The sequence below is a fragment of the Oncorhynchus nerka genome, linkage group LG27 (assembly GCF_034236695.1).
Source record: "Oncorhynchus nerka isolate Pitt River linkage group LG27, Oner_Uvic_2.0, whole genome shotgun sequence".
In the NCBI taxonomy this organism is placed as follows: Eukaryota; Metazoa; Chordata; class Actinopteri; order Salmoniformes; family Salmonidae; genus Oncorhynchus; species Oncorhynchus nerka.
In genome coordinates this window covers 56,152,668-56,173,086 of record NC_088422.1, presented here as the reverse complement: position 1 = coordinate 56,173,086, position 20,419 = coordinate 56,152,668, and the positions used below count along the sequence as shown (strand labels likewise).

Here is a 20,419-nt window from a genome sequence, read left to right as displayed (position 1 = left end):
AGGATGTCTCCCTGTAACGCACAGCTTTGAGATTGCCTGCAATGGCAACAAGCTCAGTCCAATTATGCAGTGACACACCATCCCAGACCATGACAAACCCTCCACCTCCAAATTAATCCCACACCAGGGTATAGGCCTAGGTGTAATGCTCATTCCTTCGACGATAAACGTGAATCGACCATCACCCCTGGTGAGACAAAACCGCGACTCGTCAGTAAAGAGCACTTTTTGACATTCCTGTCTGGCCAGTGACAGTGGGTTAGTGCCCATAGGCGATGTTGTTGCCGGTGATGTCTGGTGAAGACCTTTCTTACAACAGGCCTACAAGCCCTCAGTCCAGCCTCTCTCAGCCTATTGGGGACAGTCTGAGCACTGATGGAGGGATTGTGCGTTCCTGGTGTAACTCGGGAAGTTGTTGTTGCCATCCTGTACCTGTCCCTCAGGGGTGAGGTATTGTTACACGTGGTCTGCCACTGCGAGGACGATCATCTGTCCATCGTGTCTCCCTGTAGCGCTGTCTTAGGCATCTCACAGTACGGACATTGCAATTTATTGCCCTGGCCATATCTGCAGTTCTCATGCTTCCTTGCAGTATGCCTAAGGCACGTTCACACAGATGATCAGGGACCCTGGGCATCTTTCTTTTTATGTTTTTCAGAGTCAGTAGAAAGGCCTCTTTAGTGTCCTAAGTTTTCATAACTGTGACCTTAATTGCCTATGACCATTGTACAGGTGCATGTTCATTAGTTGTTTATGGTTCATTGAACAAGCATGGTTTAACTTTACAATGAAGATCTGTAAAGTTATCTGGATTTTTACAACTTATCTTTGAAAGACAGGGTCCTGAAAATGGGACGTTTCTTTTTTTTTAATACAATCCAGGTGTGCAAAGCTCTTAGAGACTTACCAGAAAAACATACGGCTGTAATTGCTGCCAAATGTGATTCTAACATGTCTTTACTCAGGGTAATAAATGAGATACTTCTGTATTTCATTTTCAATAAATTAGCAAAAAATTCTAAAAACATGTTATCACTTGGTCATTATGGGGTATTGTGTGAAGATGGGTGTAGACAAAACATCAATTTAATCCATTTTGAATTCAGGCTGTAACACAACAAAATGTGAAATAAGTCAAGGGATATGAATACTTTCTGAAGGCACTGTACCTATAACTAAAGGTACAAAGATAGTACCGTACAGAGTACCAACCCGTTACAAGTGTTTGTAACCCTTTAGGAACAAAAACATTTTCTGAAGGTGTGCCACACTCTAAAACAATAATATCTCTAATACACAATAATATAATATACTAATATACAATAATAACAATAATACACTGTCCCTATTTTCAGACGATACACAGCCTGGTCCTAGACCCATGTGAGCGCCGTCCTCCAGCATATTGTCTCCTCACTCTGTGGTCGAGGATTGATGACAGTACTCACGTCGGCATTTCTTGCAGCAGGTGCCTTCCACATGCACGGAGAGAGAGTCCTCTGAGCAGTTGGCTGGGGGACAGAATATCCTGCGACACTCCACTACTCCGTTCTGTAGAGACAAGATATTACCCTAAAACACACAGATAACATCCCAGTGTGTGTGTGTGTGTGTGTGTGTGTGTGTGTGTGTGTGTGTGTCTGTGGCACTGCCAACAAGACAAGTGTAAAACATAGAGACAAACATACTGCGTTCAAAAATCATGTCCTCCTTTATCAGTCCTCAGTTATCTGTTATCTGTGCAAATCACATAATCAATCCATCAAACTCAATCATAAAAACCGGACTCTGTAATAGACTCATAGCAGGAAGACATGGTGGTAATCTCTGATGGTTAAGGACAGGAAAATACTAGACTATATGTAATTAAGCAATAATAATGATCGTGATATTCATATTAACAGCATTTATAACAAATAATAATAAAGAATAGGCAAATATGAATAATCACGCTATACTTCTCACTGTCTGTCCCTCAGGTTGTGGCAGGAGGCCACAAACTTAGCTGATAAAACACAGCATTTAGTTTTTCCCCAATTATGTATTTAAGTTTGTCTTCATCGTTTAAGTCATTGTTGTGTAATTGTGGGAAATAATGTATTTCTTACATAAAAATATCTGTCACAGTTTTACAGAAAATTTGTCTCTGTCACTCTCTTCCTGGGGGCAGAATCTTGGGGGAAGAATCCTGGGGGCAGAATGAGCACAGCCTGTCCACTCTGACAGTGGTTTAAAGTACTTAATTAGTACTCTAAAGTATTTTTACTTAAGCAATTTTTGGGGGTATCTGTACTTTACTATTTATATTTTTCCCAACTTTTAATTTACTTCACTACATTCTAAAATAAAATAATTAACTTTTACTCCACATATTTTCACTGACACCCAAAAGTTCACGTTACATTTTGACAGCAAAAATATCCAATTCACTCACTTATCATGAGAACATCCCTGGTCATCACTACAGCCTCTGATCTGGCAGACTCACTAAACACAAATGCTTCATTTGTAAATTATGTCTGAGTGTTGGAGTGTGCCCCATGTTGCTGTCTGGTTTACTTAACATAACTTCTTGAGTGTTATATTTAGTTTTTGGCTAAAAAACATACCCATTTGAAACTGCCTATTTCTCATGCACAGAAACTAGAATATGAAGATTAGGACAGAAAACACTCTAAAGTTTCCAAAACTGTCAAAATATTGTCTGTGAGTATACCAGAACTGATATTGCAGGCGAAACCTGAGGAAAATCAAACCATGAAATGCTGTTTTCCTGAAAGCTCTCTGTTCCATTGGATGCCTTACCTCCATTTAAAGGAATATCAACCAGATTCATTTTCCTATGGCTCCCTCAAGGTGTCAACAGTCTTTAGACATAGTTTCACACTTTTATTTTGAAAAAATGAGCGAGAAAGATAACATCACGTCAGTGGATAGCTGGGTGTTCGCAGAGTTTTGCTTGCGCAACAGAGTGGGGCAGCCATTGTCTCTCCCTCTCCTATTGAAAAAGCGACAGTCCCGGTTGATATATTATCGATTCTATATATTTTTTTAAACCAGAAGATTGATTATAAAAAACGTTTGACATGTTTCTGTGGACATTACGGATACTATTTGGAATTTCCGTCTGCGATGTCGTGACCGCTCGAGCATGTGGATTTCTGAACATAACGCAACAAACAAATGGAGGTATTTTGGATATAAAATAATCTTTATGGAACAAAAGGAACATTTATTGTGTAACTGGGAGTCTCGTGAGTGAAAACACCCGAAGATCATCAAAGGTAAGCGATTTAATCTATTGCTTTTCTGACTTTCGTGACCAATATACTTGGCTGCTAGTGTTTGTAATATTTTGTCTACTGAGAGAGATGTTCTTACATAAACGCTTGTTATGCTTTCGCCGAAAAGCTGTATTGAAATCTGACATGCTAGGTGGATTAACAACAAGCTAAGCTGTGTTTTGCTATATTGCACTTGTGATTTCATGAAAATTAGATATTTTTAGTAATTTTATTTGAAATTGGCGCACTGCAATTTAGCAGGTGTTGATGAAAATGATCCCGCTAAAGGGATGGGTGCGTCAAGAAGATAAGGAATTTGAAATTAAACATTTCCCATTTAATTTTGATAATTAAGTATATTTAAAACCAAATACTTTTTTAAGGGGTGGATCAGCTTTAATATTGTGGATAGATTGTTGCTTCCATCAATGTAATTGTCTGCATCATGTCCAATCCCCCATATATACCTTTATTGTTCCCCGCAAACGCTACCACCCCTCCCCCAATTGGAGTAAACTAATAAACAATAACACTTAGGCCTCTACCTTCAGTTTCTACCAACATATTATACACATTTTACAGACACAATCTATTTTACAATAGTTATATTTTGTTTGTTTTTAGTCCTTCCTCTATTTCTGATGTCCATCCAGTGTGATTATTATTTGTAACTGTGCTATTTCACAAAACCTCTGAACCTATATACATTTTACAGACCCCGTATGTTTTACATTGGTTATCTTGTTGTCATTAGTCCCATCCTTCAGCTCCATTCAACTCATCCCATCTGTCTCTTTACACCATCCATTTTGGATTTCTATTTGACATATATTTTTCAACTGTGCTGTGATGCTTCACAAAAGTACTCAACCTTCTATTCTCATAGCTTCCACAGATTGTAAATTAATGATAAACATTTTTGCTAAAATAATTATTATATTATTGATCAATTGACTATGTCTTTTCAATTCACCCAGTATTAGTTCCAGGTAAATGTTGCAATTCTTCAGCCATTCCTGGACCTGTGACCACAAACGAGCTACATATGGACAGTACCAAAATAAATGATCTAATGATCTGCCTCCTTGTTGCAAAATCTGCAGAGCTGGGAAGATTGTATCCCCCATATATTTAACATTCTATTGGTTGCAAGAATTTTGAATAATAATTTAAGTTGAAAAATTCTAAGTTTTGAATCCGGCATTGTTTTGCATGTCAATTCATAAACCGTGTGCCGTGGAATTGGCATATCGAAAATCTCTTCCCAACTTATTTGCAATTTATAAGGCACAGCTATAAATTGTTTGGTCCTAAAAGGAAATTGGTATATGTTTTTATTTATCACAATTTTCTTTAACCATTTGTGGTCTTTAATGTAGGGCCGGCAGACAAGTTCCTTATTTTTTCCCCCTTCTACATGCCTCTTCCATTTTTGTGGTAATGTTGCAATTAGTTGGTTGTAATTTTGGGTAGAGCAGACATTTCCATATGTCTGTGTTAGCTGCATGGCATGTGTGAAATAACTCCACCAGTCCTATTTATGATATGATTTACAAAAATGATACCTTTTAAAAAAAATGTTATTGAAAAATCTATATTAGTATATTTGACTTTAACCACAATATTTGTTGTATTATTTGTTCTGTCTTTTCAGGTGGATTAAACAGAAGTTGCAACCAAATTTCTAAGTCTTGTTTAAAAAATAACAATATTTTGCAGATTTCGTTTTCAAATAACCGAAAGTGAGCAGATGTAATCTGATTAAAGGGAAAAGGGACATTCTTGAACATGGGGTGTGACATTCTTACTAATTTACTAGAGAACCATTTCGGATTTAAACCCATTTTATATGAGATTATCCAAAAATGAAATATTCTAGGCATTTATATATAAACACGTCGTACTTTATCAAAAGCCTTTTCAAAATCAGCTATGAAAACCAGGCCTGGTTTCCAAGATATTTCATAGTAATCTATTGTTCCCAGTACTTGTCTTATATTATCTCCAATATATCGTCCATGCAAAAAAACTGTCTGATGAGGATGAATAATATCTGACAATGCCTATTTAATTCTATGTGCCAAGCATTTAGCTATAATTTTTGCATCACAACATTGATGTGTAAGAGGCCTCCAATTTTTCAAATGGACTGAATCTTAATATATACCACTTGGATTCTGTTTCAGTAATAATGAAATTAGACATTCTTGTTGCTTGTCCAATAATCTACCATTTATATAGGAGTGGTTAAAACATGCTAATAATGGACCTCTCAGTATATAAAAAAAGTGTGGAATACTTCAACTGGTATGCCATCCAGCCCTGGAGGTTTCCCAGGCTTAAAGGCTTTAACTACATCAAGAAGTTTCTCCTCTGTAATTTGGCCTTCACATATCTCTGTACATATGTTAAATTTTACCTTATTAATAGGAAGAAATCCTTACAATTATCTTAGGTTTGTGGAAATGGAGGAGCCTGAAATGAAAACATATTCTAAAGTACTTTACTTCCTCTTTCACAATAGTATTTGGTGAATCATGCATGACTCCATCACTTGTTACATGTTTCAATAAAAAAAAATTGGTAGCATTTCTATGTTGAAGATTGGAAAATAATGTTATGCATTTTTCATCATATTCCATCCAGTTCGCTTTATTTTTTATAAAATATTACACTGGATCTTTCTTGAGTAAGTTCCTCCATTTCTTTTTGTTTTTCCTCTGACTTATTCTGTGCCTCTATGGTACAGTTTTTATTGTTATCTAATTGTACTGTTAGTCCTTTAATTTACTTTGTTAATATGGACTCTTTTGATCTAAATTGTTTTTGTTTTATAGATGAGTACTGAATTGCATGGCCTTCTAAAGGCACATTTAAAGGTGTCCCAAACAATAAGTGGATCTGCTGAACCTATGTTATGTCTGAAAAGTTATAAAGTTATACATTCTTCTGTCCTAGTTATAAACAAGTTATCATCCACTAGGCTTTGATTACATTTCCAACATCCATGTGGAAATTCTGTAAGAGTAATATATATGCCAATTATGTGATGATCCGACCGCATTCTGTCCCCTATCAACACTTTTTAAACTTTTGGTACCAAAGAGAATGACATAAGAAAGTAATCAAGACGACTAGCTTGATTAAGCCTGACCAAGTATATCTCACAAGGTCAGGGTATTTAAGCAACCATATCTCCACTAATTCCAATATATCCATGACATTCATGACTTCCTTAAGTGCGTGAGGGTGATTGTTTGTAGTGTGATTTCCATATTAAAATCCCCCACCATAATAATAGAGTCTAGCGTTTCTTGTAGAGTTGACAAATTCATATCCATCAGACAATTATTGGGCTTCAATACCTCTTTTGCCATTTGGCCTGGACCCTTTGCTGCCGACACGGAGCCCCGCTGATCCATCATGACTGGTCTACCGACGTAACCGTCCGAGGGGGTTTCAACAGGCTCTCCAGTTGCAACGTCCCCCTGAGACCCATCTGCTTGCCTGCTAACCCAGGCCTGCTAGCTGTCTGAATTGCCGTGCCTTCAGCTCGTATAGCTACTCACTGGACCCTATGATCACTCGGCTACACATACCTCTCCCTCATGTCAATATGCCTATTGCTGTTTTAGTGATTTTTGTCTTATTTCAGTGTAGAGCCTCCAGCCCTGCTCAATATGCCTTAGGTAGCCCCTTTGTTCCACCCCCCACACATGCGGTGACCTCACCTGGCTTAAATGGTGCCTCTAAGACAAAACCTCTCTCGTCGTCACTCAATGCCTAGGCTAATCTCCACTGTACTCATATCCTACCATACCTGACATTATGCCTTGAATCTATATTTCCGCACCCAGAAATCTGCTCCTTTAACTCTCTGTTCCGAACGCACTAGACAACCCGTTCTTTTAGCCTTTAGCCATACTCTTATCCAACTCCTCCTCTGTTCCTCTGCTGATGTAGAGGTTATCCCAGGCCCTGCAGCCCCCAGAATCACTCCCATTCCCTAGGCGCTGTCATTTGTTGACATCTGTAACCGTAAAAGCATTGGTTTCATGCATGTTAAAATTAGAAGCCTCCTCCCGAAGTTTGTTTTATTCACTGCTTTAGAACACTCCGCCAACCCGGATGTCCTAGCCATGGCTGAATCCCGGCCGTCAATCTGACACAAATTATCAAGGAACCTACCAGGTACAACCTACATCTGTAACCATGGACACCCTCTTAGATGTCATCCTGACCAACTTGACCTCTAAATACACCTCTGCTGTCTTCAACCAGGATCTCAGCGAACACAGCCTCATTGCCTGTGTGTGTAATGGGTCCGCAGTCAAACGACCACCCCTCATCACTGTCAAAGGCTTTTCTAATTGACCTGGCCCAGGTATTCTGGAAGGATATTGACCTCCTTCCATCAGTAGACGATGCCTGGTTGCTCTTCAAAAGTGCTTTTCTCTCCATCTTAAATATGCATGCCCAATTTTTTAAAAATGTAGAACTAAGAACAGATATAGCCCTTGGTTCACCACAGAATTGACTGCCCTTGAACAGCACAAAAACATCCTGTGGTGTTCTGCATTAGCATCGAATAGCCCCCGCGATATGCAACTTTTCAGGGAAGTCAGAACCAATATACTCAGTCAGTTAGGAAAGCTAAGGCTAGCTTTTTCAAACAGATATATGCTTCCTGAAACACTAATTCCAAACATTTTGGGACACTGTAGAGTCCATGGAGAATAAGAGCACCTCCTTCCAGCTGCACACTGCACTGAGGATAGGAAACACTCTCACCACCGATAAATATACGATAATCAAACATTTCAATAAGCATTTTTCTACGGCTGGCATTCACCCCGTTTCTCCTTCAACCAAATCCAGACAGTGGATCAGCTGGGCTAGACAATCTGGAACCTCTCTTCCTAAAATTATCTGCCGAAATTGTTGCAAACCCTATTATTAGCCTATTATTAGCCTAGCCTTCTTAAATGACTGCCTCACCTGGTTCACCAGCTACTTCTCAAATAGATTTCAGTGTGTCAAATCGTAGGGCCTGTTGTCTGGACCTCTGGCAGTTTCCATGGGGGTACCACAGGGTTTAATTCTCGGGCCGACTCTTTTCTCTGTATATATCAATGATGCCACGCTTGCTGCTGGTGATTCTCTGATCCACCTCTACACAGACAACACCATTCTGTATACATCTAGCTCAACTTTGGACACTGTGCTAACAAACCTCCAAACAAGCTTCAGTGCCATACAACACTCCTTCCGTGGCCTCCAACTGCTCTTTAAATGCTTCTAAAACTAAGTGCATGCTCTTCAACCGATTGTTGCCCGCACCCTCCCGCCCAACTAGCATCACTACTCTGGATGGTTCTGACCTAGAATATGTGGACAACTACAAATACCTTGTTGTCTGGTTAGAGTGTAAACTCTCCTTCCAGACTCACATTAAGCATTTCCAATCCAAAATTAAATCTAGAATCGGCTTCATATTTTGCAACAAAGCCTCCTTCACTCATGCTGCCAGTTTTACGAGATACCCTCGTAAAACTGACTATCCTACCAATCCTTGACTTCGGCGATGTCATTTAAAAAATTGCCCCCAACACTCTACTCAGCAAACGGGATGTAGTCTATCACAGTGCCATCTGTTTTGTCACCAAAGCCCCATATACTACCCACCACTGCGACCTGTTTGCTCTCGTTGGCTGGCCCTCACTACATATCTGTCGCCAAACCCACTGGCTCCAGGTCATCTATCTATAGGTACAAGGTCGTCAAGGTTCTCATTAGCAGCATTGAGAATTTCCTTGCATATTATGCTCTCCCATCAGGGTGCTTTGGCTTTGCAGGATCATCCCTGCCAAGCAGGCTCAGAATCTTGGGGTGGTGCTACTCTAGAAAGTCTCTGACCACATTTTGTATGGATACAGGCCGCTTACAGGAGGCCCATAAAACAGATAGGGACTTCTCCTTAGTATCTGGGTCGTTCAGGTGAGTGTCTAGGGTATAGGGCTGTGGACCGTTCCATCAACATAGGACCATAAATAAATACATTAGGCGTACATATATATATATTTTTTAAATGTAGTTCCCCATGATAGGACAATAAATAAGTTAGATGTATAATTTATTTTAAAATGCTGTTCCACCATGAGAGGACAATAAATAAATAATATAAATCATTATAAAATGTATATCCCTCATCTGCACAACATTGAAAGCTTTCTCACAACCCCTGCTCACAAAAATACATTGGTTCTGGGATATGCAACCATTTCCTTTCTCACTCAACGCCACACTTTCCCAAACACCAAAAAACACACACCACTTTTGTGTTCCAATTAGTTATATTTTAAAATAGATAGAACAGCTATATTTTGCTGTTGTATTATTACAATCCATAACAGGGCTAGAATTGTGTGTTTCATTATTTGCCTCCTCTATGAGAATTTTGTAATTTTTAGAATAGCCATGGTGTAGTCGTTTTGTCTTTAAACAACTGGTAATCAATATAGAGTTTATCAACCACGCGTTTCCCTTTCAATCTATTTTCCTTGAAAATTGGATACAGAACTTCACTGCGTTCTGCAATTTCCTTCAGGAACTGGTCATTCATGCCTATTTTCTTGCCAGCAAGTCCTTTATCCAGGCTTTTAACCATTATTTTATATTTAAAGAAAGCAAATTTGGCAACAATTGGGCGTTCATACCTCTGCCCTCTCTGTTTGAAGCAGGGTAAACGTTTGAGTTGGATTTTGTTGATAGCTCCGCGTGGGATCTGAAGAGCTGTAAGGAGGTACTCTCTAACTACAGACTCAGGAACTTCTTCTTCTCTCTTTTGGATACTTGTAAGTACCATATTCTCTCTCATGGATCTAGTCTGCATGTCAAGTAAGGCATCTCTCGGAACGATGTTCTCCTTAAGTGAATTAACTTCGGTTTCAATCTTATTGACTGTCCCTTTTAGCTTGTTTGTGTCTTTTTCCAATGTCACAGCTTATTCATCACTCATCTCGAGGCTTGCCTTAAACCCCTTTATATCCTTACTGACTAGTTCAAGTATACCTAGTTTGTAAATTATTGATTTTAACAGATCGGTTTTAACCTTTACCATTCCCGGTGGTGAAAATATTAAATTGTCTGTAGAAGAGTCACATCTTTCGTTTTGAAATAGGTTCCCCTGTCTTACTCTCTGTCATGTTTGGGTGGTGCTTGTTTCTGTAATATTTGTCAGTAAATTTCTCTAGTCTTATGATTTGTTTTGTGTTGTGATCCAGATTGAAGGTTATTACCCACCAGATTGTGTAGTGCTAATATTTAGTCTAACTTACCGATATTGAATATTACTTTTTTAACTTGAGGTGATCTATATAACTGTGTTCAGTCCGCCAAACATTTTTACTGAAGTAGTATTTTACTGGATGATTTTCACTTAAAAGTATCTTTACTTTTACTCAAGTATGACAATTTTGTATTTTTTCCACCACTGGATGTGGCTTCGGGTTATAGCATTTCTTTCACATGACCCATAAATGTAGACAAGTGTGTCTGGGTAAGCGTTATCTAATATTAATAAAATATTTTTATTTCGACACTTTTTGTTTACCTGAAATTTTCCTTGTTGTATGCTACAACTTTGACCATTTTTAGTCTTAATCTTTACTACACTACTCACTGTTTAGCACATGACCTCAATGTGAATCCCAAAAGAGATGGGTGGGGCTGGCTTAAAAGGATGTGAGCAATACTGAATGGGTGTAGTCAAAGGAGAGCTCTCCAGTAGGTACCAAAATATTTAAAGGCCATTTTCTCCAAAGTGCGTTTACAAGTTTATTAACTTTTAAAGCAGAATTACTTTTCCATTGTTCCTCAAAAAATGCAGTGTATGATATACCATTGTGTAGCTCTGTGTCTCTACTTGTATCCAATGTATAAAAAAAACACAATTTTCTATATCGGTCACATATACAGGTCGGTCACATATACAGAACACAAATTCCAATTGGCTATACTTAAACTCTTTAGCATTATCCTCAACTCTTCCCCAATATTTGGAACCAAGGTCTGATCACTCCAATCCACAAAAGTGGAGACAAATTCGAACACAAAAACTACAATGGGATATGCATCAACAGCAACCTTGGGAAAATCATCTGCATTATAATTAACAGCATAATTTTCTGAACAAATGTCAGACCGCATATTCACCCTGCACGCCCTTATTGACAAACAAACAAACCATTTCAAAAACGCTTTAGACTGAATTTAGCATGAGGGTCTGCTATATAAATTGATGGAAAGTGGTGTTGGGGAGGAAATATACAACATTATAAAATCCATGTACACAATCAACAAGTGTGCAGTTACAATTTGTAAAAAAAACAACAACACAGATTTCTTTCCTCAGGGCCGGGGATAAGACATGGATGCAGCTTGAGCCCCACCCTCTTCAACATCTATATCAATGAATTGGCTAGGGCACTAGAACAGTCTGCAGCACCCGGCCTCACCTTACTAGACTCTGAAGTTAAATGTTTACTGTTTGAAGGTTGTCTGGTGCTTCTGTCTCCAACCAAGGAGGGCCTACAGCATTACCTACATTTTCTGCACAGATTCTGTCAGACCTGGACTCAGACAGTTAATCTTAGTAAGACAAAAATAATGGTGTTCCAAAAAATCCACATTCCACCTAAACAATGTTGCGCTGTTGCACACAAAAACGATACGTACCTCGGGACTAAACATCTGCACCACAGGTAACTTCCACAAATCTGTGAATGATCTGAGAGGCAAGAAGGGCCTTCTACGCCATCAAAAGGAACATCCAATTTGAGCCTTCTTTGGCGTCAAAAGGAACATAACATTTGACATCCCAATTAGGATCTGTCTTAAAATATTTGAAGCAGTTATAGAACCCATTGCCCTTTTATAGTAATTATACTAATTATTAATACTATTTATTGCCCATCATTATCATTATTTGTATATTTTTATTTTGTGAATTGAAACATTGTACATGTTTAAGTGTTTTTTAAATTTTGTCAATTGAACTGACTTGAATATTCCAAAAATATGCAAATTGACTAGTGTGAGGTGAAGTTATCGACTAATGTGAGGAGAAAGATACAACGTTATTGTATCTGTGTGACGGGTGGGATGCCCACCATGCAGCCGCAGTTCCTGCAGTTCTCTGGCTCCACCCATAGCTCCTTGTCTCTGTAGACCACACCGTTGGCACTGCACGTTCTCTCACAGCGGCAGGACTCCAGCTGGGTCAGCCTGGACTCTGCGTAGTTCAGCTGGACACGCACAAATACACGCACACACACACACACACACACACACACACACACACACACACACACACACACACACACACACACACACACACACACACACACACACACACACACAGATTGGGTCACTTAGCTGGGTTGTTTTCTTTAAAAAGTGCAAGTTTGGGTTGTTCATGCTGGGTTATTGAGATATGACCCAGTGGGTCAGATCACAAGATTGAAGGGGTGGGTGGGGCTTAGTAGGGGTGTGTCTTTCAGATTGCTATTTTTGGCCACCCGTGAGAGTAAATGTCATTCCAGTTCATCTGTTCTGTTGTATCATTATTCCATGCCAAGTTTGAATATTGACACTTTTCTAGCTTTAACAAGACTTACACATGTGTATGAGTTCTTTAACCTCTTCAGTCGACCCTCTACTTTTTTGAACATTCTGTTAAAAATCGCGCAACATTTCAGCGCCCTGCTACTCATGCCAGGAATATAGTATATGCATTTGCTTAGTCTGTGTGGATAGAAAACACTCAGACGTTTAAAAAACTGGTTAAATCACTGCTGTGGCTTTACCAGAACAGCATTTACATCGAAAAGCACAGGAAAAACTGATCACTGAAAATGGGAAAATATATCCATGCGCTACTTGATCCCATTGATAAAGGTGAACCACAATTAATTGACTGAGGTTGCAGTACCTACAGCTTCCACAGGGTGTCTAGAGTCTTGTCATTTCCCTTCGAGTTTTTTCTTGGTCAAACACATACAGGACACCGTATCTAATCCGGTCTAGGACCGGATATTTTCGTTGAGTTTCTAGCCGGACATTTTTCCAGACGGACAGCTAATGATCTTTACATCGCCTCCTGATGAATTTTATCGCTTATTAACGTTTACTAATACCTAAAGTTGCATTACAAACGTATTTCGAAGTGTTTTGTGAAAGTTTATCGTCGACTGTTTCAAAATGACGTTACGTTTTGAAACTATGTTTTTTTCGTTTATCACACAGTCTACATATAACGATATCTAGGCTTTATATGGACCGATTTAATCGAAATAAAGACCCAAATAGTGTTTATGGGACATCTAGGAGTGCCAACAAAGAAGATGGTGAAAGGTAATGAATGTTTTCTATTTTATTGTGCGGTTTGTGTAACGCCGAAATGCTAATTATTTTGTTTACGTCCCCTGTGGGTCTTTTGGGGTGTTGCATGCTATCAGATAATAGCTTCTCATGCTTTCGCCGAAAACCATTTCAAAAATCTGACTTGTTGCCTGGATTCACAACGAGTGTAGCTTTAATTCGATACCCTGCATGTGTATTTTAATGAACTTTTGAGTTTTAACTAATACTATTAGCATTTAGCGTAGCGCATTTGCATTTCCAGAGCTTTAGTTGGGACGCAAGCTTCCCGAGTAGAAGCAACAGGTTAAGAGACTTTGCATATTCTAAATTCTACCATTTCGTTACATTATATAAATATTAATGTTACTCATTTTAAATTAAAAGGAATCATTTGCAAAAATATTGAACTATACATTTTCAGTGTACAAACTTAACAGAAACATTTCCTCTCTGGGTGGCCAAAAATCTGATAGCCACTTCCCTAATAGGTCATGCCTCCTGAAAATATCCTATGGAATACCTTAAAAAAGACAGCTGCTGCGTGAAACCATCATGAAAGTTAATAAAATTACAACTGACAGTTAAATTAACCCATGTTTGGGTAATCCAAACAACCCAATTCACACAAACCAACTGGCTAGGTCAAAATATCCCACTGTGTGTTCTGTCATATATTTACCCAGTGACAGTATTTTTTAGGGTGTACCCTCAGCATATACCTCACACACAAACATACACACACTCACAAAGTGCTTAACTTCTTTGGGTTGTAAGTCGCTCTGGATAAGAGCGTCTGCTAAATGACTTAAATGTAAATGGGTACACCCTTCTTCTCAATTTCCCCCTAAACAATACCCTAATCTAACTGCCTGTAGCTCAGGCTCAGAAGCAAGGATATGCATTTTCTACGGATCATTTGAAAGTAAACACTCTGAATTTTGTGTAAATGTGAATTGTAGGAGAATATAACACAATAGATCTGGTAAAAGAAAATACAAGGAAATAAACATACGTTTTCTGTTTTTTATTGTTGCTGCATCTTTCAAATGAACAAGAACAGCCAAGCATACAGATAGGATGCTGGGGATGATTTGAATGAAGAACATAAGATGGCAACAATAACTGCGCAAAGTTTTAGACAGATAACTCAAAAAATGAGCGAGCTACATGACATTGAGCATGAAGTCACCCAGGTGTCCCACACAAATGTACCCAAGTGGCCGAATTGGTACAGTGATACATTTTGAAGGAAATAACTATATACAAAATACATAAATGCTATTCTAACACACCCCCCCAAAATATATAATAATAATAATAATTAAACATAAACTAATAACAAGGGTAACTATTTAAACATTTTCTACTTACAATATTGTGCTACTGGTGCCATGGCCCATAGCAGTCTCTTTCTGCTGTAAAGCAGTGGCTTACTGAACAGGTGGTGCAGGTGATGGGGCATTTCCTGTGACAAAGGGCACAAGGACTTCTCCCTACTGTGCCCTTTTTGCCATGAGGCACATTCATGCCTACAGAGACGAATCTGGGCAGGTGAACACCACTGGTTGGAGCAGAAGGGACAGAGGTAGAGGGGACAGAAGGTGCTGAAGCAACTCAGTATCTCTTTCTCTATCCATTTCCTTTATAATTTGGGTTAAATCTATATATTTAGAGACTTTGTTTTAGCTTTTCCTGATGTATTTGCCATAATTTAAATATCCCACTGTGGATTGCTATGCGTAACACTCGTGGCTCCGTCAAGTAGGATTTGCAATGGCGAATTAACCTCTTTTAACGCCAGAGTTTACGACAAAGGCTGGTCTTCGAACGTATAGCCATTACATATTGCCGTTTACCTCCGCTCATTGGCTATCTTCCAAGCTTTCTCTATCCATTTCCTTTATAATTTCGGTTAAATCTATATATTTAGACACTTTGTTTTAGCTTTTCCTGATTTATTTGCCATAATTTAAATATATAAACTTGCTGAAAATGCTATGGACTATGTACTGCTATGCGTAACACTCGTGGCTCCGTCAAGTAGGATTTGCAATGGCGAATGAACCTCTTTAATGCCAGAGTTTACGACAAAGGCTGGTCTTCGAACATATAACCATTACATATTGCCGTTTACCTCCGCTCATTGGCTATCTTCCAAGCTAGATTTCAAGATGATCAGTGGTCATTGGGCCAAAATACAGTCAATCAACGATAGACCGGTCCTACCATTGGTGCTCAATGACGTCATTGATTGGTGTCTTCAAATCGGTTTGTTTCGGTCAATACGTCCCGGGAAAAGAACCATCAAGTATGGTTGTGTTAGTAACAACCAGAGGATTGCAATGAAACTAACCATGACTGGATAAACGTTTGTTGAGTGTGTGTAATTACCACGAACGCTTTGTTCAAAGTTGAATGAGACGGAAATCACGACGCAAGCGTTTTACAAATGTTTCGTGTTAGGCTATAAAAATGGATGTTATCAAACAAAACAAACATTCACTGTGTAGTTAGGACACTTGGCATTGCCACCAGAGGAATATCTTCAAATGTAAGCAATTTATTTTATTGTTATTTCTGACTTTAATGCTTGGTTGGAAAATGATAATAATACTTGTGTGTGTGGGGAGCTGTCCTCAGAAAATCGCATGGTTTGCTTTCGCAGTAAAACCTTTTTGAAATCTGACACAGCGGGTGGATTAATAAGACGTTCCTCTTTTAAATGATGTAAGATACTATAACAAATTGTGTATTTAGAATGTTTAACACTCTGCAGTATCACCGGATGTTGGCCTGGTGGGACGTTAGCGTCTCACCTACCCTAGAGAGGTTAGTTATTCAAATTAATGATATATGTACATTCATCCTTTTGCCAGTGTTAACTCAGTAACGCACACCCATCCATATTAACACAACTTGGTACACTAATCTCCTTGAAGCGGTACAATTCTTTGTAATTGACTGCTGTTACTTTTTCAGATTCCTAGTTGTCCTTTAGACATAATCATCTATTTTAAGGTGACTCTGAGTTATACAGTGCCTTGCAAAAGTATTCATCCCACTTGGTGGTTTTCCTATTTTGTTGCATTACAACCTGTAATTTAAATATATATTTTTATTTGGATTTCATGTAATGGACATACAAAATATTCCAAATTGGTGAAGTGAAAACAAACAAAAAAATTAATAAACTGAAAACTGGTGCGTGCATATGTATTCACCCCCTTTGCTATGAAGCCCCTAAATGAGATCTGGTGCAACCAATTACCTTCAAAAGTCACATAATTAGTTAAATATAGTCCGCCTGTGTGCAATCTAAGTGTCACATGATCACTTTAAGCCGTATACTCCACAGAGCTGGGCTTTGCGGAAGTGTCCAGAAAAAAAGACATTGCTTAAAGAAAAAAATAAGCATACACATTTGGTGTTCGCCAAAAGGCATGTGGGAGACTCCCCAAACATATGGAAGAAGGTACTCTGGTCAGATGACCAAAATTGAGTTTTTAGGCCATCAAAGAAAACGCTATGTCTGGCGCAAACCCAACACCTCTCGTCGCCCCGAGAATACCATCCCCACCACAGTGACGCATGGTGGTGGCAGCATCAAGCTGTGGGGATGTTTTTCATCGGCAGGTACTGGGAAACTGGTCAGAATTGAAGGAATGATGGATGGCGATAAATACAGGGAAATTCTTGAGGGAAACCTGTTTCAGTCTTCAAGAGATTTGAGACTGGGACAGAAGTTCACCTTCCAGCAGGACAATGACCCTAAGCATACTGCTAAAGAAACACCCGAGTGGTTTAAGGGGAAACATTTAAATGTCTTGGAATGGCCCAGTCAAAGCACAGACCTCAATCCAATTGAGAATCTGTGGTATGACTTGAAGATTGCTGTACACCAGCAGAGCCCATCCAACTTGAAGGAGCTGGAGCAGTTTTGCCTTGAAGGATGGGCAGAAATCCCTGTGGCTAGATGTGCCAAGCTTACAGAGACATACCCCAAGAGACTTGCACCTGTAATTGCTGTAAAAGGTGGCTCTATAAAGTATTGACTTTGGGGGGTATAGTTATGCAATCTCCAGTTTTTTTTTTTTGGTCTAATTTCTTGTTTGTTTCACAAAAAATATTTTGCATCTCCAACGTGGTAGGTTTGTTGTGTAAATCAAATGATACAACACCCACCAAAAACATTTTTAATTCCAGGTTTTCAGGCAACAAAATAGGAAAAATGCCAAGGTGGATGAATACTTTTGCAAGCCACTGTATATTTGAAAAATTGTGATGTGGCCTGCACACTGTTGTAAACACAAAATTCAAATTGGTGGTGTACTTTTCTGGGCAAAATTATAATTTAACTGTCTAATCTTCATCTTCTACCAGTTACTGATGGTGTAATCTGTCTGGTGGAGCGTACTGCCATAATAGCCCTCCATGCAGTTGTAAGTACTCTTAATACTCCCCTGATTTTTCGTAATGGATTAGAGTAGAACAACAAAATTGTTCATTTTCATAACAGGAGGATGATGAAGACACCCTGTCAGCTACCACAGAGAGGGAAGATACAGAGAGGCCTTTTGAGGTTTACACCTTAAAAATAACATCTAACAGTTGATGATAATGTTGTACCATAATAAAACTTTCACCCTCTTTTTCTCAAAAAATGCAGTGGATGATATACCATTTTTTAGCTCTGAGTCTCTATTTTTTTCCAGTTTAAAAACACAATTTCAAATTTTGCTACATAAGACTGATTATGAGCCGGTCAGTCACATATACTAAATTCATTTTTAAACGGATGGGTTTATTGGTGTTAAAATGCACCAGTTATGCTATTTTGGACCCGTAGGCTGCTCATGTCATGCAGCCTGTCATTTTTGTGTTTCTACTTTTTCACAATGACAAGTTGTACGTCGGAAAACAATAGAATCCTCATGATGTCACTAAGAAAACTGTATATAGACATGTTGATAGAAGTAGTGTAAATCAGCCTTTTGTCTTGAAATCTTTGGTTGTACACTACCATACTCACGGCTTAGCACATGGCCACACATGTGAATCCTTTAATATACTGGTGGGGCTAAGGTCGTGAACGATGATGAATGGGTGTAGATAAAAAAAGAGCTCTCCAGGAGGTGTACCAAAACATTCAAGGGCCATTTTCTAAAAAGTTGGGTAACAAGTTTATGACATTTCAAAGCAGAATTACTTTCCCATTTGTTCCTCAACTGCAGTGAATGATATACTAGCTCTGAGTCTCTGCTTTTATCCAATGGAAAAAACATATGAATGTCATCTGTTACTAGCACATTATTGATTACATGAACCTTGTTTCTTAGGCTGCATATGTTAATATGGGCTATTTATGGCACTTTTCTGGGATGATTGTTTCTAAATACTTTACTCAGAAGCTTATCAGAAGTAGACATGCTAATTTGTTTGAACTGATTGTGCAGGGTGAGCTGGACACAATGGACTTCCTACTAATACACACCTCTTCAGTGCTAACAGTCTAGCTGTGGTTCATAGGCATATGATTATAGCATACAATAGCTCTAGGATCAACAGAGGCATTCAGGGCAGTTAAGGGGACAAAAATTAAGTTACTTACATTGTGTCTGCCAACACCCCTGGAATAATGTACATTTGCTGCAGCATTATGACAACTCAGTGATACAATGGTAGGGATTAACTGAACTGGTCTTGATGTCATTGTCTCAATGCAGTCTTGAAATGCGTGGATAGAGTCCTGGAACCAAGATGATTTCGATGGACTCTGTGAAAGTGATTCCAACAGAGCTACAGTAATCTTTTAGACAGGTGTATAATGCCAATAGCTTGCTGAATCTTTCACATCCACATCCCAACAACGGTACCGGACCTGAAATAATTGGCCGATTTTGGAAATCTTTCAGTGCTAGAATCAGTTCTTTAAAATCCATTTTCAGAAGTTCCGAGCTAGCCCTCCTAATGTCGTATGACCATACACGGACTACGACAGCGTCAGTTCATGGCATCTGTCATAGAACGGTCAGAAGCAGCCAAGTAATGTCCCGTATTCGGATAGCACAGGGTGAGATCCGGCCATTCTTTCACCTCAAGTGTTTTTGCAAACCCCTTGACGACTTAAGGGAGGTGGGCCCGATGGACTCGAGCCGTCTGTAGTATCCAACATGGATGATGAATGGGCAGGAGCCTCAGACAGCCTCACAGTCAGATGAGGGTGGGAGCTCTGAGGATCTGAACACGAGGTAGAAGCCACCGGAGAGGGAGACAGAACAGAGGACTAAGGCACAGGTACCTCTGGATCCAGGCCCGCAAAGCTGTTTCTGGTCTGTGTCTGGTCTGGTCTGGTCTGGACTGGTCTGAACAACAGGAACATCCCCCAAGTCATCCAGAAGCATCCTACTAGCTCCATTATTCAGGGAAGGGGGAGACCCCTTCAGGGAGGGATCCCTGCAGGGTACCCTCCAGACGATTGTGGAGAGCCGACACGGCGGCGACACTTCCACCAAGCCAGAGTGGCGTCCGGCTACTTGGGTAGAAGAGAAAGAAAAAGTAGGCGGGTGTGGATTCCCCAGTTCACTACTTGTTTTCTAAGAGTAGCCACTTCGCTCCTGTAGTCCTCTGCAAGCAAACAGTTGCTACATTGAAAATCCGGGCGGTCGACATTGTCCCGGAAAAGCAACATAATCACAGCTCCTGCAGTGTTAAAT

The 20,419-nt window shown here is 39.3% G+C and overlaps 1 protein-coding gene across 1 annotated transcript in view; it reads right to left on the bottom strand.

Annotated features, from left to right (window-relative positions):
- LOC115112510 (protein kinase C-binding protein NELL1-like) overlaps positions 1-20,419 on the bottom strand; it is a 420,040-nt gene that overhangs the window by 252,762 nt on the left and 146,859 nt on the right. Inside the window, exons 8-9 of the mRNA XM_065011794.1 lie at positions 12,455-12,589; positions 1,449-1,551 (exon numbers count right to left, since the gene is read on the bottom strand). Coding sequence (XP_064867866.1) covers positions 1,449-1,551; positions 12,455-12,589 — 238 coding nt within the window. The remainder of the gene's footprint in view (positions 1-1,448; positions 1,552-12,454; positions 12,590-20,419) is intronic.